This window comes from Gymnoscopelus microlampas, assembly GCF_963454915.1.
Source record: "Gymnoscopelus microlampas genome assembly, chromosome: 6".
Lineage (NCBI taxonomy): Eukaryota > Metazoa > Chordata > Actinopteri > Myctophiformes > Myctophidae > Gymnoscopelus > Gymnoscopelus microlampas.
In genome coordinates this window covers 45,206,127-45,230,221 of record NC_139943.1, presented here as the reverse complement: position 1 = coordinate 45,230,221, position 24,095 = coordinate 45,206,127, and the positions used below count along the sequence as shown (strand labels likewise).

General features: G+C 41.7%; 1 protein-coding gene across 1 annotated transcript in view; it reads left to right on the top strand.

Annotated features, from left to right (window-relative positions):
• Positions 1-24,095, top strand: part of LOC311047176 (voltage-dependent calcium channel subunit alpha-2/delta-1) — a gene marked incomplete at both ends in the record, with an annotated part of 149,172 nt that overhangs the window by 57,316 nt on the left and 67,761 nt on the right. The window contains 4 exons of the mRNA XM_084059815.1: positions 1,056-1,091; positions 3,011-3,140; positions 18,973-19,104; positions 23,030-23,099. Of these exons, the coding sequence (XP_083915941.1) occupies positions 1,056-1,091; positions 3,011-3,140; positions 18,973-19,104; positions 23,030-23,099 (368 nt within the window). The remainder of the gene's footprint in view (positions 1-1,055; positions 1,092-3,010; positions 3,141-18,972; positions 19,105-23,029; positions 23,100-24,095) is intronic.

Sequence of the window (24,095 nt, the reverse complement as noted above, 5' to 3'; positions counted from 1 at the left end):
CACACACACACACACACACACACACACACACACACACACACACACACACACACACACACACACACACACACACACATGCAGTTTTATCCATACGTGAACATGTGCAATGTCAGTGAGCAGTGACATACAGACAACATTTTCTTTTACATTGCAATGCTCACATACTGTACGTACATACATACACAGTAGCCTATATACAGTACAGTGATATCTTGTGTGTGTGTGTGTGTGTCTGAATTAGCAGACCGTGCATTCATTCTCACCAACACGCACATCCACAAATGCATACAATGCACGTGCAGCACATACAACACAGATGCCTGCATTTGACTAATCGCTAATCAAACACTGTGACTATGAAACACCAAGTTAAATTTGGTTTTGTCTGTAGGTTGTTAGCTGTGATTAGAGCTCAGTTAGTTCAGATCTCTGTTTTTCATTACATGTTATGGTCCATTAAACCACCCATCTGTAACAACTTGCCCCTTTAAGAGCAACAGACGGTCAGACAAAACGTCTGCTGCAGAAAGGGAATATTTGCTGTCCAATATGACGTGGCTTACATTAAACATGTTTAAATGGCTGTAGGAGCAAAGAAGACAATATCAGAAGGGAAAAGCAGTGCATGCATACAGTATGTGTGAATACAAGCCCTATATGTTTGAGTAACGGAATAGAGGTATCATCCATTATTCCTTTACGTCAAAATAGGAAAATTCCAGTTTGAGCTCATGCTTCCTTCAATGCATGAGGAGTGAGCAGGCCGCTTCTTATCACCTGACAGGGGGGAGTTTCCCCGGTAGGACGTAGCGAGTAGAAGGAACACGTTATTCCAACCAGTTCCTTTCCCCTCCATCAGGGGCCCCGGCTGACCAGGGGGAGGCAGTATAGAGACCAGGATTACTGCATGTTTTTTTGTGAGGGTACCTACCCTAGTGTTGGATTTCTATCTTAGGAAATGACATGATTAGACCATCTTCTCTGTCTCTTTTACTGCACAATTTTTAAATGCCATTTACTAATTGGTACTGTGCTTCCGTGTGCCTTGCTTACAGGACGGCGAACTTCCCTACTTCAACGCCAAGGACAATGTGAGTGTGTTCTCTCCTTCCGCCCATTTCCCTTCCACTTTACGGCCCGCCAGCACAGAGGTCACCGGCTTGTAATGGGTTCTACGTTGTTGTGGCCCCGCCTCTCTTTACCTCCCATTCACCACTCTCTCCTCCCCATCTCCTTCTCCAGTGGTTCTCAAGGTGCGGTTTCAGGGAGGTTTCAGGGGTTCCCCAGCAAAATGAGCTAATAAAGCATCAGAATCAGTTTAACCACCCTATTATATACTTCGCCTATTTGAAAATGAGCTTGTATACAGGGTTGCATTGCTCATGGGACGGCCTTGCACGCCGTGCAGGAACCTATGTGACCAGGAGCACGCGCAGGCACACGCATAGATTTAAAACTACTTTAAATTCACACCTCAACAAAGTTTACAAAGCCTCCCCGACTCACACCAGGTAAATTAACATAGGAATGAGCCTAGATGCATATCAATTGTCCATTGTGTGACCCGTAGTGTAGGTGTTAATCGCCTTGCGCGTCACGTCATTAAAATACAGTGCAACCACGTTCCAATTCAGCATTGCAACACTGCTTGTAGATCTGTTATTTTTGAAATATTTTGAGAAATCGTGAAAAACGTTTAAAAGAATTGGAATAGTTTTGGCATTAAATCTTTTCAGATGGGGGTCCATGGCCAAATATATATTATATATATATATATATATATATATATATATATATATATATATATATATATATATCAATTTGGGGGTCCTTGACATGAAAATGTGTGAGAACCACTGTCTCCCATTCACTGCATTCATGTCTCCGTACCTTTTTATTCTCTCTGAACTCCCTCTCTCCTTCCTCTTCTAGTCTATATACTGTACCTCCACTGGCTTTTCTTCCTCATTCAGCTTCTTCTCCCCGCTCTCCGTCTCTATCCCCCCCCCCTCCCTCTCCCTCTCCTCTCGCAGGTGAAGAGGTTTCTGCCGTGTTTCTCCTCTAATTGACAGATGAGATGTATGAGCTAGCTACACGGTTGCTTTATTAGGAAGCAAGCGTTTGCCTCTCTCTCTCTCTCTCACTCTCCCACTGTCTTTCCCTTCTCCCTCCCTCTTCTTCGCTTACTCTCCCTTTCTCCCCGGTTCTCTGTCTCTCTCTCTACTCCCCCCAATTTGCTTTCTCTTCTCCATACCTCATCCTGCCTCTCTCCATGAATGTCCCAGGTTCACAGTCCTTCTCATTGATGTACACTGGTGAATGTGCATTTTTGAAGGCATAAATCTAACACTGGGGGGCACAGAACGATGGGAGTGCCTCCATCCATTTTGCATGGACGAAAACTACTTCATGATGTTATCGAGCGCAGATTTTGATGTCCCTGTCAGATTTTTCTTTAGAAAACCTCTGAGCGGGAGGAACAGAAATGTGAAACCGTGGCAGGCAGTGCATCTCTGGTAATGTCACTGTGAGGGTCATGCTTTTTAACCTGAGGCTGATTCTACAAATGCCTTCTAAAAATCGGTAGTTCTCTAATGTTTCTGTGCCAAGGACCCCGAAAATAATATGTATTTGGCCGCGGACCCCCATCTGAAAAGGTTTTGTGCCAGGGACCCCCAAAAGAGAAGATTTGTGTAAAAAAAAAGAAAAAAAATCTAAATGACACTTTCAAGATTTTTCTAAAATGTTCAAAAATAGCAGATGTACAAGCTCACAGCGCGGCACACAGTAACGCGCTGTGAGCTTGTATATCTGCTATTTTTGAACCATCTGAACCACTGTTCTAAAAAACTTGCTAAAATCTCAAATGACACAGATGCTTCCCCGGTGTTAATGGCTGCCTCACTCATCATGCTTCGGCCAACAGAAAAAGTGTTTCTTTTTGCTTTTGTGTTGTTTTACAGTTATAACATATGCCTCCTCTTTTGTTTTTGTTTCCTTCCACTTCCAGCTGGATATAAATGACACGGAGGGGAGAAAGAACCGGATCCGGCCGGACTTCAAACTGGACCTTTCATTTAAGCGACCGGCTGATCACAACCAAACGGCCGTACACATCCCCACCGACATCTATGACGGCTGTGAGTGCACACACACACACACACACACACACACACACACACACACACACACACACACACACACACACACACACACACACACACACACACACACACACACACACACACACACACACACACACACACACACTCAGTATGCACCCATGCATTCACACCTTCACACACACAAGGACACATGCACATAACGTGCACGCATGCTTACACATAGACATGCAAGCACAAAAAGCTGTGGCAGTAACCATGGATACAAGCTGACACACACACACACACACACACACACACACACACACACACACACAAGCCATTATAAGATGTTGTTTTGTGAACGTGTTCCCGGGCCAATTTGCCGCGGTCAAATCCTGGATAAAAAAGAAAAAAAAAAACCAAGTGCTACTGTGTATAATAAGATTTGTCCCTGGACTGCATCAGTCCCTGAGCTCCACGGCGTGTCCTTGCGGTGTGTGGATGGCCAGCAGTATTGCTCTCTAACTGAAATGGATTGATGAGAGCATTCAGCAGCCTTCGTCTCTCAGACAACCTCCACCCATAACCCAGGAAGAAAAACTGACATTTTAAATTCCTCCAGATTGCACCCAAGGTTTGATGAACAATCTTTTGAAGTGAAATGCCAAACCTGTCTCTCTGTGAGTTTGGAGATTTTAGGAACGTGGCAAAAAAAAAGAAAAAAAGTGGAAGAAAATGTGTTCATACAATATCAGATAAGTTAACACATTGTGTGCCAGAGGTTTATTAAAATAGGGTACGTTCAGTGCCTGCATATCTTCCATCCACTTACGTTGATACGTTTCGTGCTGTAGAGGCCCCGACGCGGAAGTGCATGTAAACAAAGCGTGCGTGCGAGACGGCGGAGGGTCCCGACTAACGCCTGGAACAATAATATTTCTAACGCGATCCTCCATTGCAGAGTGATCGCCGATCGAAAACGGCTCACTTCCACCACGTTAAAAAGAAATGGAGATATTAAGCTTTTAGTCAAGGAGTTAACATTGGAGAGGCCGACCGGAAGGATTTTTGACATGGATCCACATCCGGCCTCTCCTTCTCAGAGACTCCTTGGATGATCCCAAAGTTTCGTTAGAGCGCCCCACGTGGGCCCCACGTATAAAAAAAAAATGGGCCAAAAACGGTCCGGACCGTTTATGGCACTCAATGGCCCTCATTTATCAACGCGGTGCAGCCCAAATAATGGGCGTACGGCGAGATCACCGCACCTTTCGGCATTTATCAATATATCCTGACGTGGGCTTCATCCTACGGTACGCTGAAATTTCACGTCTGGTCGAGACCAGTTGTTGACCTTGGCTGCACCCGTTTATTCCATCCTAGACCTGCGGAGCAGCTTTGTTTGACTGTCTGAGAGGCATCTGGACACATAATCCACTCATAAATGTATATCTACACTAATAAATAATCCCTGTGAAAATATAACATTTTATAAAGTAATTTAAACAAACTGCTTTAACAGTCATTCAGATAAGATTGTAGATCTGGCTGTATTGAAAATAGCAGATCTACAAGCTCACAAGCCAGCGAGGCGTTGTGAGCTTGCAGATCTGCTATTTTCAAAATATACAGTGCTTTTGCGTCGGGAGTCCCGCGGTCGGGACTCCCGACCATCTTTTCATGGAGTGAGGTCTACAAACTTACAGTAGGCTAGCTTGTCCTCTATGGTATGGAGTTATGTCATAGAGAGTTATATAGGCTACAACCTGGCTGGGTTAAGGATATAAACCTGACGCTCCAATCTCTTATATATAACGTGGGTTGCGGAACTTGCGGCACGGGATCACTGCAGTCTGCAGACCGGCCGAGTCTCATGGGGAATATAGCCAACATGACTGCTTAGTGTAACTTGAACGCTCGGTATGGGGTAAATAAATATACAAACGTATTACATTCATGGCGATGTAATTTGTATCATAATGTCATTCATGTAGGCTACAAGCCTACGTGACTGACAAAAATTATACCGTAACGGATTATGAAAGACACAGTTGGGCGCGCGCGCGAGCGAGCGAGAGAGAGAGGCGTGTGCATGTGTGCGTGCCTGTGTGTGTGTGTGTGTGTGTGTGTTTGTGTGTGTGACAGGCAGCGAGGCGAGCCGGCTAAACTCTTTCTTTGGTCGTATTCTGGTTCTTCATGTCGTAAAATCGGGGTGTTTCGAGAATATTTAAGGGCGTGTTATTTAAATGACGCTCGTTTTCAGACGTGAGATTTATCAAGGCTGGGACCAAATGTATGCTCGGATCGGCTGTGTAGGATTCGTTGATAAATGTGACTTCGACGTTGGTGTACGGCCGAATATATGGAAAAATATACGCCGGTTTATACGCTGCGTTGATAAATGAGGGCCTGTGTGTTAAAACTAGAGTACATACTTTCAGCAAACGTGTGCCATAAACATGACGTGGATATGTTCACAGACAAATATATAGGCTACAGTACATCCAAATCAATAATGAATGTGCATTCACAGGTACACAACCTCCTTCCAGTGTGTAGAAATAAATATATGTAGCGGATACTGTGAGATATGATTAAAAAAACATACGTTATGTGTGGTTAAGAACAGCAGCTTGTTTCAATTGATTCTGGGTCTTGTCACTGTGTCTACAGCTTTTAAAGAGGCTTTGCACATGTCATGTAGGCTACTATACTATAGCACACATTGCAGAAAAACATTTTCAGGTCTGTTTGAGTAGATGTTCCCTTGTCATAAAACAACATTGTTTCTGATGGTTTCATCACCCTTTGCTGATATTTACCTGCCCTGGTTTAGTATAATTTGATTTCCTTCCTTCGAGGCTTTCTGACAGCTAATGGCCAACCAATGGTATTCATTTTTTGGTTAGCCTAAAAGGTGTGTGTGTGTGTGTGTGTGTGTGTGTGTGTGTGTGTGTGTGTGTGTGTGTGTGTGTGTGTGTGTGTGTGTGTGTGTGTGTGCGTGCGTGCGTGGGGGTGCGTGAGTTGCACTGTGTGTGCGGGTGTGTGCGTGAGTTGCACTGTGTGTGTGTGTGTGTGTGTGTGTGTGTCTGCGCACGTGTAAAATAGCAGATCTACAAGGCTATTTTTGAATTCTGTGTTGAAGATTTTCAAAAATAATGTCAACATATTTTGTAAATAGTTCTTAAAGGTGCTGTAAGTGATATTCTCTGATTAAAATGAAACTCATTTTGTTAAAAAGTTAAAGCTCTCTATTCCTCTTTAGTAAAGAGAACATACATTTTCAGGTGGGTTACAAATTTCATCCAATCAGACGAGACAACACCACAAAGATAATGAAGTGGTTAATTACAGTATTATGTCATAATTAAGCCTGTGGTGCAGGTGTGTTGCGTCAGCAGTCAGTAGGATGGAAGGACCCTTCCAGAGTCACCTTTTGGACCGCTGAGATACCTTCTGGCCCGAGCGCTACACCGGTCACCTCTCCTCTGACCCTACAGAGAGGCACACATGTCACACGTGTGTCACGTGTTCAAAATGCAAATGGCTTCACGTAATGAGAGCTTTGACCCACGGAGCCCTGCTCCTCTCTCATAACGTTGGCTGGTTGCCCTGACTCCTCCCACCCTCCCTGTAAAGAATGCAGTTTATTGGTTGGCCTGTAATGAGTATGCATGGGTTCGGTCCGCTGCTGGGACCAAGTCACCGCCAGAGTCTGACCTCAGCTATAGTGTGTGTGTGTGTGTGTGTGTGTGTGTGTGTGTGTGTGTGTGTGTGTGTGTGTGTGTGTGTGTGTGTGTGTGTGTGTGTGTGTGTGTGTGTGTGTGTGTGTGTGTGTGTGTGTGTGTGTGTGTGTGTGTGCCTTAACCCATTTAGACCGGTAAAAAAATAGCCGATACAGTACACAAGCTCATCGAGTGCCGCACTATGAGCTTGTAGATCTGCTATTTTTGAAAAATCGTGAAATATTTTGGCAAATCTTTAAACATATATATTCATTTTAACTCAAATCTTTGCTTCTGGGGGTCCCTGGAACAAAATATTTTGAGATGATATATAGCAACATAAGTAAAATTAAAAATAAAAAAGAGCAAATATTTGAGTTAAAAAATGTTTTTGTTGAAAAAACTTTTGTTACTACTGTATACAGTATGTCAGTGGTAATCAAACTTTTTCCATGTCAAGGACCCCAAAATGTATATGTATATTTGGCCACGGACCCCCATCTCAAAATACTTGGATCCAGGGACCCCCAGAAGCAAAGATTTGAGTTACAAATGATCGCATCAAAAAATATATATATTCAAAGATTTGCACACATTTTCACGATTTTTCAAAAAAATAGCAGATCTACAAGCTCATAGCGCGGAACTCGGTGCCGCGCTATGAGCTTGTATATCTGCTATTTTTGAATAGCCAAAGAAATCTTAAAATGACACTGATGCGTTCCCGGTGTTAAAGGGTTAACATTGTACGCCTGCATGGCGTACCGTATGGGTTTTGTTTTGCTGGGAGCAAAAGGGAGAGACAGCAGATTCATACGTTATGGAGGTTTCAGAGCTTCCAATTTGATCTGAACCCTATAAAGGTTCCAGGAATAGCCCGTGCTCAGCTCCAAGAGGGGAAAATTGGATTTTCCGGGGCAAGTGGGAGGCAAGTTTATGGAACCTTCCGTGGAAGAACCTTATGTGTGTGTGAGACCCGTGTAGGACACAGAGAAGAGCGGTGATATTAAGCCAGTAAGATCGGGAACGCATCTGTGTGTCATTTTAAAGATTTCTTTGGGCTATTCAAAAAAATAGCAGATATACAAGATCATAGCGCGGCACCGAGTACCACGCTATGAGCTTGTAGATCTGCTATTTTTTGAAATATCTTGAAAATGTTTGCAAGTCCTTGAATATGTATTTTTAAAGCGAACATTTTTTTACTCAAATCTTTGCTTCTGGGGATTCTACAAATGTCTTCTATAAATCCTAACAGTTTTTTTTGACTTATGTTGCTATAATATCAGTGGTTCATAAACTTTTTTCATGTCAAGGACCACCAAAAATGTATGTATTTGGCCCTCCCCATCTCAAAATATTTTGTTCCAGGCAGGGACCCCCCAGAAGCAAAGATTTCAGTTAAACATGTATATATATATATATATTCAGATTTGCACACATTTTCAAAATGTTTTTTCAAAAATAGCAGATGTACAAGCTTGAGCTACGAGCTTGTATATCTGCTATTTTTGAATAGCCCCCAAAATAAAAAAATGACACAGACGCGTTCCCGGAATGAATGTGTTAAGATGACGGAAAGACCACATTAGTCCGAATGAGACTGTGCGTGTGTGTGTGTGTGTGTGTGTGTGTGTGTGTGTGTGTGTGTGTGTGTGTGTGTGTGTGTGTGTGTGTGTGTGTGTGTGTGTGTGTGTGTGTGTGTGTGTGTGTGTGTGTGTGTGTGTGTGTGTGTGTGTGTGTGTGTGTGTGTGTGTGTGTAGGCCTGTGTGAAATGGTGAGATACGGGGAGAGAGAGAGAGAAAGAGAGGTAATATGATTGAATGGAACTGTGTTTATCCCTCACCTTGGTTCATATGGCTTCTTCGCGGATGGAAATTCATATATGCAATACGTAGCGCAGCTTAGGGCTAGGTTCACTTTGAGAAAATTCATCTAGAAGAACAAATAATATTCCTCAAAGTTTTCTGAGTGAGGCACACTGTGTGAATCTGAGATGAGAACCAATTTGGGTCGTGTCTGACAAGGTCAGCACCCATCTAATCTTTAAACCCTTCTGTTTTTGGGGGGGGCATTTCTGCATGCCCAGACGAATCTCCGCTTGGTATTCTGGCTGTGGTTGGTTTGATTAAATGAAATGTAGACAAACTGATTTGCATTAAGGCAATTAAAATGTTCCTTCTAAAGTTTCACATGTACTGTATATTAAGTGTACATTTGGGCACACCTGCCTTAATTTAATAACAGTTCAGATGGGGTAAAATGAGACAAAAACAGATGTTGAACTGTCTGTCTGTCTGTCTGTCTGTCTGTCTGTCTGTCTGTCTGTCTGTCTGTCAGACTTATTTCTGGCTGCGTTTGCCCACTGCCAGCGATTTTCGTTTTTCTTACCTTTTCAACTGGTCACAGAAAATGTATATCCATTATGATCAATCGTCTGACCGTTTGTAAACACAAACGGTATCAGTGTTTCAGAGAAAAAACAATCCAACCGCGACCGTCCGCCCCTTGCCTTGTAACAGTGTGTTGAAAATAGCATGTCTCACGAAATGCAGCAACATGAGATCCTGTATGACACCACAATGATAGTGGTGCTTCCAAGCAGATTCAAGTCCCGCCATTCTTAAACTAAGGAAGCGGTAGTGGGAGACAGCTGGGCCCACACGTATCCATTGCTACATCTGGGAACCGGGGAAAATGGCGTCAAAAGGTGAAGACCTACCACACAGCAATGGACCCAGCTGAACCTCCTACATACTGGGGTCGGCCGCTTCAAATTATCTATGAGGAAGTGGGGCTTGCAGCGCAGCATGCGAGTGCGGCGAGCCAGACTGCCGAATGTATAATTACCATCTGCCCCCTATACAGACCAGAAGCTGGCCTCTTCGATGATGTTGATGATAAGCGAAGACTTAAGCCTGGCTTTGCACTGTGGTCTGTCATGTACTTTGTATTTTAGTTTTTTTTGTTATACAATTATAATAAACAAATATTAAACGTATATTATACACATTATTGTAATACAAAACTATTTTGGATTATTAACTTTAATGGAATGAGTCACCCAAAAAAAAACATGTTTATCATCAGTTTATTCATACAGATGTCCAGTGGTGTACAGTAACTAAGTACATTTACTCAAGTACTGTACTTAAGTAAAATGTTTTGGTACTTTTACTTTACTGGAGTATTTCAAATTGTCTATACTTTTACTTCTACTCCACTACATCTCAGAGGCAAATATTGCCACTACAATTATTTGAAAACTTTTACTAGTTTATTGCAGATATAAATGATTACATTACAAAACATACATGAACCACTTTAGCCCTATTTTATACCTAGGCTATTTGAAAATAGCCGATCTACAAGCTCACAACGCGTCGCATCGCGACGCGTTGTGAGCTTGTAGATCTGCTATTTTCAAACATTTTAGTACTTTTACTTTTGGTACTTTAAGTACATTTTGATACCAAAACAGAGTACTTCTACATTGCAGTATTGATACTTTTAGTATTAGTACTTTTTTTCCACCACTGCAGATGTCTAACATTTACATTTAGATACTTTGCTTGCCAGCTGACAGCGACCTCATTGTTGAAGTTCTTGACCTCCTCGCTGACCTCCTTCAATGTTGTGGTCTCTGTTTTGAGTAGCCAGTCTTGCACCCACACATTTAGTCTGTTTGGGTCATGTGTTTTTCCTTAGGATATTGACAAGCATTGGTGCAGTGATCGCTCTCTTCATATTCTCTGACACTCATGATTATACAAAGTAGTCAGTGTGGCGGAAAAAAACAATGACGTATTGACACATCTGAATGCAAGAAAACAATACAACTCTTTGACTGCCAGAGTGATACTGTAATAATGTCAACCCACTACCAGAGAAAAAGAGCTATTTTTACATTTTTAAATAATGGAATATTCACCATGACCTCCGTCCTCACGGTGATCGGCAAGCAAGAGGAACGGCAATATGGCCGTTTCCCCGCAGGAAGTAAACAGGACGCAAACAAGCTTTTATTTTGTAAAATGACGTCATTTCTGCTTCTCTCATTCACTCGCTGTGAAGGGATCATCCATTAGGCAAAAGAGATAATAATAAGACATTCAATACTGTACGTATTCACAGTGACATTTCAAAAGTGATTAGCTTGCATGAAAACATTATGGCATAATAAACGTAATACCAATCTAGCTAACGCAGTGGAATAAACTATCACATTGAATGTGATGCTTTGCCTCTTTGATCATTAGTTGAGCCGCGGTGAAGAAGTGAGGGTTCATCTAATATAATGAGGCCGTCTGTCTACATGTCTGTCTATATCACTCTGTCCGTTAATTTGCAGGGTGCTGCAACTCAGTTATCCACACCTATAGGTTGCCTTGCTTTTGAATTGCCTTTTGTAACTGTCAAGTTGCATAGACTTTATGTCATTGGATTTACAACCTGCAGCTAGTTGCAGCTAGCCTAACCATGCCTGAGTGTGTGGTTGAACATCAATTGTATTCGAAGGGTTAGAAACGCCTTAACCCCTTAATACCGGAGAACGCATCTGTGTCATTTTCAGATTTCGTTGGCTATTCAAAAATAGCAGATCTACAAGCTCATAGCGCGGCATCGAGTGCCGCGCTATGAGCTTGTAGATCTGCTATTTTTTGGAAAAATCATGAAAATGTGTGCAAATCTTTGAATGTATTATATATTTTTTAAGCAAACATTTGTAACTGAAATTTTTGCTTCTGGGGATTCTACAAATGCCTTCTAGAACTGTTTTTTTTTTAAAAACTACTATAATCAGTGGTTCTCAAACTTTTTCATGTCAAGGACCCCCAAAATTATATGTATTTGGCTGCGGACCCCCATCTCAAAATATGTAGTTCGAGGGACCCCCAGAAGCAAAGATTTGAGTTAAAAATGTTCGCTTAAAAATATACATATATTCAAAGATTTGCACAAATCTTGCACGATTTTTCAAAAATAGCTATGTGAGCTTATCTGCTTATCTGATATTTTTGAATAGCCCAAAGAAATCTTAAAGTGACACACAGATGCGTTCCCGGGCCTTAAAGGGTTAACCTGCCGCACATGTGTCTGTAAATTATATGGCATGAATCCTTCACTATCCCGTTGAGATTAAGCCATCATCGCCCTGTAGATTCTCCATGGCATCAAAGCCGACGCCGAATGGAGTCAGGGAATTCATTAGTGTCAGTGGCAATACGGGTGTCAAGCAAATACTCCTCTCCCTTATGGCAACGGCGGTGAAGCTAAGCTTATTAAAATTATCCCTAACACGGGTCTACTCACACAACCACTTGGAGACGGGGGAATAAAGCATATTGGTTTCATTGGCTTTTTCGATCTGTATCGAGGGTGGAAGGGCAAAAACAAGCCAACTAAGAACACTAAGGATAATGGATTACATGTTCTCCTGTCTCCTGAGATAATTAGGATCCCCATTAGCTGATGCGTAACATTTAGCTAGTCTTCCTGGGGTCCACGCGTAGCATATAAACATTACATTAAACAAGACAAATACAACATGGACAAAGTCATTATATTTCCATATAATATATTATAGTAATAGAATAATGAATAGACAATAATATTGTCAGACAACAATATTGTCTGAGGGAAAGCATAAAAAGGTTACATATTATGTTACCTTTTCATGATCATACACTGCTGATCCCCCTGATGCCAGGATTAAAAAATAATAATATAATAATAATAATAGTAAATTTAAATAAAGAACTGCCTACATACTATTCCTGTCATATCAAACAAATACAAATAAAATAGACTTATCCTAACTGTGTGTGTGTGTGTGTGTGTGTGTGTGTGTGTGTGTGTGTGTGTGTGTGTGTGTGTGTGTGTGTGTGTGTGTGTGTGTGTGTGTGTGTGCCCATATGCATGTGTGTCTGTGCGTGCTTCTGTGTGTGTGTGACTGTGTGTGTGCGCACGATTGCACGCCTACAAGTGTGAACGCACATGTACCTGTCTCAAAGACAGGTACATGTAAAACGTGTGCCTTACAACCTTTGTACTGCTAGATGTCTTTTCAATAGTCTTTTAAAGCTCGATTTAGTTTTTTTCTTTGGGAATCCGTTGTGGCAGTGTGTGTTCCATGCAATCGATACAGCACTGTGTGCGTTGCATCTACCATGTTCTAGCTTTAGGGACTAGATAGCGACCTCTTGTGGCTTGTCTCGTCTGATATGCATGAATATTGGAGCTAAGCGTTAGTTGATTATATAAACATTAACCCATTCAATCCGGGAACACATCTGTGTCACTTTAGATTTATTTGGCTGTTCAAAAATAGCAGATCTACAAGCTCATAGCGCGGCACCGAGTGCCGCGCTACGAGCTTGTAGATCTGCTATTTTTGAATAGCCAAAGAAATCTAAAAAGGACACATCGATGCGTTCCCGGTCTTAAAGGGTTTAACAAGTAGGCTATTGCAGGCTATAGCGCATTAATATTTCTTAAAAAGACAAGGAGTGATACTGTCAGCCGCTCCGGGACTGTCATCCAGGTAGCAGAGCGTATCATGCATGTTGTGTTTACAATGGACCTTGATGTACACTGAGCCTGGCTGCAGCTTTCCCAGGTCCCTCTTGTTTGCACCATGCCAATTCATATACAAAACTCAGATACAAAAAATATGATATATTGGAGAAGAAATATGATTAGCCTCATTCGAAAAAAAATCTTACTGTAGAAAAGGCTTTCACATCATACAGGTTCGTTGGATAGGTAACCATAGTTACGCGGCACTAGGTCCGACCACGTCACTGAATGCTTGGTACTCCCATATATGGAGCTAACGGACATATCCGAGTCCGACATCACGGCATCCATCTTTGGGCATACTGGGACTCCATATACGGATATGACTGTCTCGTATTGACATCACCAGGATGACACACGCACCGTAGCCAACGATGTAAAGGCAAGGGAATCTCAGAGTTGGCTCAGATCCCAGGATGACCCCCAGCTGATTCTCCTTCTCCCTCTACTGCCCAGGGCCATATTGGTTTAATTCCTGTTTGGATACAATCACAGCGGCTCTTGGATCTGGTTAAACAACCAGCCGATTATCTGTCTTTAATACTTATACAGTCTAGATTGTCAATACCAGGTGGCTTATCATTATTGAAGACGACAATCATTTTCCCGCCTCTTCTTTACTTTTACTTTTTCCAAAGTTTTTATTCTTCATTATGTGTTCGCTGATATTTACTTAAGATGCAACTTAAGATGCATCACAACTAGATTTTGGCATTCCTATCTATCGTATCTATCTATGTCTGTCTGTCTGTCTGTCTGTCTGTCTGTCTGTCTGTCTGTCTGTCTGCTCTTCATTTGGTTTATTTGGTGATGTGCCTGAATTAGCCAGAAGGCCTGTTTTCATGGCTGGTCCTGTCTGTCTGTCTGTCTGTCTGTCTGTCTGTCTGTCTGTCTGTCTGTCTTGTCCTTCAATGCAGCCATGCTCTAATAGGAGTTTTCTATAGAGAGAATATTCCATGTAAAATACATCTTCATATGCAGTGCACACATTTGTAGGTTGCCGTTTGCTTATTAACACTGGCTGGGATGGTGTAATTTCCACTTCTTTCCTGCTAAAATGTATAGTTAATGAGGGCGATATGTGTACACATACAGACACAGTGCACACACACACACACACACACACACACACACACACACACACACACCCCTGGCAACTGAGGCTTCATTAACTCCCCTCCAGAGCCATGCATGCAAATGAACAGTGTTTGCTTTGCACATCAATGAACCACGTCACACGTAATACAGGAGATCAATCTATCTCCATTCCCCTCTCTCTCTCTCTCTCTCTCTCTCTCTCTCTCTCTCTCTCTCTCTCTCTCTCTCTCTGTCTCTGTCTCTGTCTCTGTCTCTCTCTCTCTCTCTCTCTGTCTCTCTCTCTCACACACACACACTATACTACATTCATATAGACTACTGTAATGAATGGCTTTCATGACTACAGATTTTTACTAGCTGACAAATTTGACCTACTAGTAGTCGACTAGTCAATATTTACCTACTGTATTATGTATTAATAAAGACGCAGAGAGCAGAGTTCTAGGTAACAATGAAAATCGTATTTTGTAAAACGGCGAGTTCAAGCATTCTACATGCATCTAACAATGTAGTAGTAGCCTATCACTGTTTCTGAACATTAAACAAAAATAAATAGTAATTAAACAAAAACAGTTAACAAAATATAAGCATGAGTTCTGCAACTCTGAGACACGGAATTCCGCAGTAGCTGGGTTGCCATGACAGTGGACATAGACACAGAAACGCACGTGTGAGAACGTTGAACTGCAACAACGGACAACAGCATTTCACAATTGCCACAATCCACATCCATTTTAACTGCTACAATAAGGAATGGAAACTGGACTTACCAAAATCACTGTATCTGCCGTGTCTCTTGTTAAACAAAGTAACCAACAAATCCTTCTTTTTGGTTAGCGTAAAGGAAGAAGTGGGAGGGATGCTAACTAAACATGAGTGACTGTGTTCCCTTCGCGCTGCTGCTGTCTTATGGAAGCGGCCGGCTGGGTGTTTAGTCTTCAGATGGTTCTACTTGGCATACATATTGCTGTTGAACTTAAGTGTAGTCTTACACAATTTACACCCCACCGTCTTTTTTGTCCACACTTCAGTGAAACACTTCCATACAAACGAACGTCGAGCCTGTTTAGCGGGGCCCTCACCTGTTGCTGTGTTCACTTACCATGTTTGTTTATGTGTTTTACACCGGATGTTGGGTAGGCAGTGTGGTAGTGTGTGGGTGACTGGGTAATACGTTCCGTTTATAATGTTTGTAAATTTGAAAAAGAAAACTGTATAACTATAATGTAGTTGAAATTAGCTTGCTACCTTGTAGGCCTACATACAAAAAAGTAAGAAAAAAGATCAACTAGTTGACTAGTACTAACAAGGTCGACTAGTGGTTATACTAGTTGACTAGTTATAAAGTCGACTAGTTGGTGAAACCCTTATTACCCACACATATGTGCTGTACTGTACGTGTACACATACTCCATATACACTCAAATACCACACACATGGGGTAGAACAAAGAGCGATAGAGACGCAAAGATACATAAAAAAAGCTGGGGAGGGAGAGACAGACAGACAGACAGACAGACAGACAGGATGGAGCTGGGAGCCCATGCACGTGTTGTGTCCCCATTCATCATGGTAGCTGTGATGTGACAACAGTTTGGATCTCAGGCCTGTCTGGCTGCTGTGTCATTACATCCATAATGCCTGTTACCTCTCACAACACGCTGCATCAATCACACACACGCACGCACGCACACGCATACACACACACACACACACACACACCCCCACACACAGATAAACAAACACACACGCACACACAGATAAACACACACACACACACACACACACACACACACACACACACACACACACACACACACACACACACACACACACACACACACACACACACACACACACACACACACACACACACACCACAGCCTCTTCTTGAACGCTCATAGACTTCTGTATGCAACAGCAGAGGACCTATACCCTCCTCATGATATGATAATAATAACAATAATTTGGTCACCATTCCTTTGGGTGTTTTTTGGCACATACATACTGTACATGAAATTGGTCCTTAATTCATTCTAGGTGCAGTGAGCAGCCATTAGTGTAGCGCTCGGGGAGCAGTTAGAGTCAAGTGTCTTGCTCAGGGACACTTTGACACATTGCTGAGGCCTGGAATCGAACCTGCACCCTCTGACTTCCTAGGCAGGTTCTCTAACCATTCAGCTATGGCCTCAGGATCAAAGGGAAATGATTGCTGCTACCCTAAAGGCTCTCTCGTAAAAAGAGCTCTTGTATCTCGGTGGGACTGCACCTGTATAACTAAAGGTCAAATAAAAAGGGGGAAAAAGGGACACCAGTGGTAAAAGGTGAGCAGTTTCAAGTACCTCAGTGTGCACATTGCAGACAATAGACAATGCACACAGAGACTATGGCAAATAAGTGAAATCATTTTACTCTGCTACCACTCAGAGAGCACCCTGACAGGGACTATCACTGTCTGGTACAGGAATAGCTACTCCCAGGACTTGTAAGCCCTGGGGAAGGTGGTGCGTTTGGCTGAGCGTACTACGGGGACTTCCCTCCCCTCCGTGCAGAACTCATGCAATAGCAGGTCTTTGAGCAAGCGCATTGCGGTGTCACAAGATATATATATATATATATACACACACAGTGACACTATAGGCCTATATACATACATATATCCTATATTAAAATGTGCTAATGGGAGGGCAGAAGGCGGACCAGGGCCACATCACTCTGACTCAGACATAACTGTAAACAAACCCGATGCGCCCATATATAGGCAGGACCACAGCCACGTAACTGGGACTCAGATGTAACCATGAACATACCAGATACGCCCATATAGACATATATGGAGATCCGGTTGTCCAGAGCCACAGATCCGACCGCTATGCCCATATATGGTTATGTGCATATATGGGACCGACCAACTTTAAACTTGGCGTTCACATTGACAAGGAGTCGAGGGAGTTCGGTGCCCACCGCCGAGTAGTTCGGATATGCGGTTGTTCAGCACTGCCCATCCGAACAATATGTCCATACAGTATGTACTGTAGGCCTACGTAGATATCCAGTTGTCCAGAACCACCGAGCCAACCGATATGCCCATATATGGACATACCAATGTATGGGCATATACTGATGACACCAGGGATCTCCATATATGGGTATAAAAGGGACATAGGTAGACAGACAGATAATACAGAGATATCCATATATGGGCACAAAACGGACACAGTCACAGACGGGAACTATGACTCAGACATATCCGTTGGATAGGTGGTGCCACTTAGGTGTTTATTGTCTCCGCCAGGAGACTATGTTTTCACTTTCCGTCCCCCGTCCCCCCTCGGCCAAGCTAACATTGGTCAAGCCTCACGTGACACGTGACAATACGTTGAAAGAGTGTGCTCGGATTGGCTAGTGAGACGCATGACGTATAGCGGCCTATGAATAGATGTGTCACTTTGAAAGAGTCTTGGTCTCTTTCAAAGTGAGGTAAGACAGGAATAATCACGAAATGGCTGAGAAATGGCGGAGCAATACATTATGTAGACACACTGGTGTCATCACAATACGTAATATAAATAGCTTAGACAGGATTAATCAAGAACAGTACATTCCAGTACAAACTGATATCACAGTTGATGACAGTTGATAGCACGGTTCTGCTGGCGGAGACTTGTGCTCCGAGGAGCACATTTTCTAGTTTGATTTGTTTAGCGTTACGCGTCTTGCATCTCACTGTATTATTATCGTGATATTATAATTTTTTTTATTGTTAGCAGAGTCTGCGGAGCATGACACACCAAAATTCTGTTGTTTGTGCCGGTATGAGTGACAAATAAACCCCTTTGTGTATTTGAATCTACATTCTTGACACATGCTCCCGCTTGCCCATGCACACGAGAGTAACTCATCAGAAACGTTCCAGGTGAATAGTGCAATGCTCCAGTGTCAGTTTTTGTCAGTATGTGTGAGTCATTACCTTCCGGAATTCCATTAGTCGACAGTTGACGCTGTAAAAAGTGGCGACCCTGCCGGGCACGCCGCTGCGGGGGCGCGCTATTTGCTCACGGTTCCCCTTTTTTTGAGGGATGACAGTGAGGCTGTGTACGCGTCTGAATCCTAATGAATGTGTAAATGCAAGACATCTGTGGCACGCCGCTTAGTTCTCCCACAGGGCTCTCTGATCTCTGCCATAGAACACGTGTGTGTGTGTGTGTGTGTGTGTGTGTGTGTGTGTGTGTGTGTGTGTGTGTGTGTGTGTGTGTGTGTGTGTGTGTGTGTGTGTGTGTGTGTGTGTGCGCATTTACACAAGAAAGGGAGGAAATTGATGTCAATCTGTTTATATCTGACGTTTATATCAGTCTTTTGGCAGGGCATCAATCAAACCAGACATGTCCATTCTTTCACAAAATCACAGATATTGCAATTCTTGTGTGTGTGCGTGCGTGTGTGTGTGCGTGTGTGTGTGTGTGTAGCCACCATCGTGTTGAATGAGCTGAATTGGACGTGGGCCTTGGAGGACGTGTTTAAGAAGAACCGGGAGGATGACCCCACGCTGCTCTGGCAGGTGTTCGGTAGCGCCACAGGCCTGGCACGCTATTACCCAGGTACATACACACCATACAATACACTACTACCCAGGTACATACACACCATACAATACACTACTACCCAGGTACATACACACCATACAATACACTACTACCCAGGTACATACACACCATACAATACACTACTACCCAGGTACATACACACCATACAATACACTACTACCCAGGTACATACACACCATACAATACACTACTACCCAGGTACATACACACCATACAACACACTACTACCCAGGTACATACACACCATACAATACACTACTACCCAGGTACATACACACCATACAATACACTACTACCCAGGTACATACACACCATACAACACACTACTACCCAGGTACATACACACCATACAATACACTACTACCCAGGTACTACACACCATACAATACACTATTACCCAGGTACTACACACCATACAATACACTACTACCCAGGTACATACACACCATACAATACACTACTACCCAGGTACATACACACCATACAATACACTACTACCCAGGTACATACACACCATACAATACACTACTACCCAGGTACTACACACCATACAATACACTACTACCCAGGTACATACACACCATACAATACACTACTACCCAGGTACATACACACCATACAATACACTACTACCCAGGTACATACACACCATACAATACACTACTACCCAGGTACTACACACCAGACAATACACTACTACCCAGGTACTACACACCATACAACACATGGCACACTACTACCCAGGTACACGCCATACAACACCAGCAACACAATGCATTAGAAACATACTTAATCGCAGACATTTCTTTGGCAAAGATCACAGTGTATTATAATTCTCATAGTAGTAAAACATTATAATAATTAAAAATGTATTGTAATCATTATTTATATAATCATATAAATAATGCATAGTGTGATTATAAGCCTAATGGTGCGTTCACACGGGCAGATTAAAAGATGCTGCCATTCATTTTCATTGGAAACCAGCGACATGAAGATACAAAGATATATCCGACGTTTGTAGCTGTAGCTCTAGCGACAAAGCTACAAATTCAAGTTGAGCTGGGTTCAACTTCCAGATACAAAGATACAAAGCTAGTTGAGCTGGGTTCAACTTCCAGATACAAAGATACAAAGCTACAACTGTAGCGCCGATGTCCGCACGCTTGATGACGTCAGCGACCGCATTGAGCAACACAGATACAAAGCGACACAGCGACAAAGATGTGGCGTATTTTTGTATCTTTGTATCTTTTCATCTGCCCGTGTGAACGCACCATTATAAATGGTCATTGGGCGCTCAAGTAAAGTAATGACATTCAAAAATGTTGTTTGTTTTTTTCACTTGACTTGTATTACAACTATGAGAATTTGAATACACTATGATACTGGCCAAAACAAAAAGTCTGTGATTGTTCAGCAAGTACTGTATGAAGTGAAAAAATAAAATGTGTTATATGAGTACTTATGAATGCCTATAACTAATTCTAAGCAGATAATTGTATACATTATGTGACCATATAAGAATGTATAAACTGCAGAATCATGGGTATTTATGAGCTCTTATAACTATAATTACTCAGTGCTATAAGCAGTACTGATAATGCATCAGCATGCACATCAGTATATTATTATGTAATATAGACGTGGGATGCATAGCAAGTGTAACTGAATTTTTAAATTTGGATTAAAGATGAAAGTTGAAAGATTTTCCTGGCACGGTATAAATATATATTAACATGTATACTCATGCTTTGGTGACTTCTCCAAAATGTCTTTTGGCAATGAGCAACAAAGACTAGTGGAAGCAGCTTGTGTCTAAGATATTGATGGCACTCAAAGGATGATGATGATATACATATATTTATCTATATATACACACACACACACACACACACACACACACACACACACACACACACACACACACACACACACACACACACCTATAGTGTATACACACTTCCTCTCTCTTTGTGATGTTGCGCTCTTGCTATTAATCACCACCACAAGCGGTCAGAGGATATATGCGCGAGTTTGCTTTCTTCAAGCGTCAGCAGGCATATATATATATCAGCTCACTAATAATCGCAGGGATGCATACAGTACCGATGGTGCACGTGGCAAGCCTCAAATAGCACTCCATCCGAGCATATTGTCTCTGCCTATACTACCGTAGTTATTTCTATTCATGATTTGATTTATGATTCATGCTTTTTTTATGGGGAGATTTTTAGGTCTAATATTCATGAGGTTTCATTGGTTTCGGAGTTGTCCTCCTCAGTATGCAAAGTAGGCAGTCCCACTTTGCTCGCATTGACTCTCCTTGATGACTCTCCCTCACTGATAATGCCGAGATAAAAAAGCCAGTGGTTATTGTCATAGCCGGTGATTATGTTTTTGGTCTCTTTCATCTATTTCATCTCATGCTCCTGCTGTTTACAGCTTCATGAATAATGCTAACTGGTACAAAGGGAGCTATCATGTACTGTAAGGGGTGTTAAAAAAAAAGAAAGAAGCCTTTGTACGGTTTAAGCAAAGAAGCCCAGCATAACAAATAATTAGGTAGTTGGTCGTATTGTAGTTTCGTCCTCCATAAAAACCATGACCTGTTTAAACCACACATATTCAATTCTGGCTCTTTGATGTCACAAACGGGCACAAACGAGTACTGTGGCAAACAGCAGTTCATGCACACACGTCAGTATTCCAAAAAAACTTTTTTTATTTTAACTTTTATTTGAATCTTTAATGTGAAAAACACATCAACTATTTAAACATGACTGAATTGCTGGATTTGAAAACGGTGAATTCTGGTGTGTATCATGCTGGTTGGATTAAGCTGTGGGGAGAATTGAATGGCTTTAAAGCCAAGCAAAAAAACTAGATTCCTGCAGAGCCATGCTGTAATACACAGGCTGTAATACACAGGCAAACGCTTACAGAGGCCAAAACAAGATGTGTGAGGGGGAGATGGAGTGAGTCCATAGTGGCCAGTTGGTATGCTTCCTGGTGAGCGACCCAGCTGCCCAGCATCTCTCCTAATGACTCTGCCCTGCTCTGTCTGCCATGCTGATGCAAAAAGGAAAACACCAGAGACACGCGATAACAACAACACTACAGAATAATTATGTGTTTTTAAACCGAAGCTAACCGCTAACCTTGAACTCATTAAAACCTGAGGTCGATTCTACAAATGCCTTCTGAATCATTAGTTCTCAAACGTTTTTATTAAAAAAAGTATTCAGCATTTTTCAAACAAATTCACGATTTTTAATTTTTTTTCAAAAATAGCAGATGTATATCTGCTATTTTTGAACAGCCAACGCTAAATTTTAAAATGACACAGATGCTTTCCCAGTTTGAATGGGTTAAAGGACGACTTCACCCATTTTCAACCTGTCTTCATACAATTGGTCCTCACTAATGCACATGATAAAATGGTACAATCTCTTTCTACTCAGTCTGTGTCTCAGAGGAGGACTGTGGGCAGTTTAGAAACCCGTCTACCAGTGACATCATCGATAAAGAATCCAAGCTAATAGAAACTACAGGCTTTCTATTCCTGGAAAGCTAGCATGCTATAATGGAAGCCATTGTTCTCACGTTAATACAAATCTAAATAAAATAATAATAATATTGAAGAGAAAAAAAAACTTCCTAACGATGATGTCACTGGTAGACAGGTTTCTGAAGTGTCCACAGAAGTGTACACAATTTCATCAGGAGCATAGTGAGGATCTATATGAAGATAGGTTGAAAATTGGTGAAGCCGTCCTTTAAGTTCATGCTTATGTCGATCACATTACATGAGATAAGATAGCAAAAGACAATTAACTGACCTTGGACTGATCTGATCCATGTTTTTACATGATGTACTTCATTGAAAACAAGTCTCTTTTTTGCTCTACACTCCAAGCCTCCCCATGGATGGACGCCCGCAAGACGCCCTCTAAGATAGACCTGTACGACGTGCGCAGACGGCCGTGGTGAGTTATGGTCACTAACACACAGGGTGGGCAGTAGGACAAAGAGTCAAATACTCAGCACGTAATTTTTCAAAATTCTTCGATGTTTCAAAAATAGACCTTCGAATAGTATAAAATAGGTATTAATTGGTTAGAGTAACTCAGGATTTTATATGCATTGTCTGAATAACTTCACAACAGCACAAAATACAACATACAGTACAGAAAAGGACAGTGGTCGAAGAAGTACTCAAATGTTTTACTTAAGTAAAACTATAAATTACCGCAAGTAAAAGTTTGGTATTAAAAATGTACTTGAGCAAAACTACAAAGGTATTGTCCGCAAAATGTACTTAATTTACTAAAAGTATAAGTACTCATTATGCAGAAATGTCCCATATCAAGTTTTCCAAATATATAGGAATCTTTTTGAAAATAGAAGATCTACAAGCGCACAACGCGTTCAAATAGCCTAAGTGTATATATAGTGCTGAAGTGGCTAATGTATGTTTTGTAATATTAATCTAAATCTAAGTAATTATTAGTAACTAGTAACTAAACGTTTTAAAATTATTGTAATGGAATAAAAAGTGCAACATTTGCCTCTGACATTTAGTGGAGTTGAAGTCAAAATATTGAAGTAAAGAAAAAGTACCTCAACATTTTATCTAAGTACAGTACTTGAGTACATGTCCTATGGTGAGGTAGACCTTCACTCTCTCAGACATGTCCTTGTGGGATTTGGGTAGGAAGAGCATATATCAAAGGGATGACTCCCAGGAAAGTGCATCATACAGATGGTAACTTGTATAGTACAAATATCAAAGCTTCCTTTGATTCCATAGTTCATAATTAGAGGCTAGATATTTCTTTATACATGTCATGTCTGAAGAATATACACAGTAAAAAATACTGCTCATTTTTTAAGTTAGAGTTAAATTAACACTGAGGCTTGTACTGTGTACAAAAGAAACAAAACAAAACAAAAACATATTAGAGAAATCTTTTCTCCCCTAT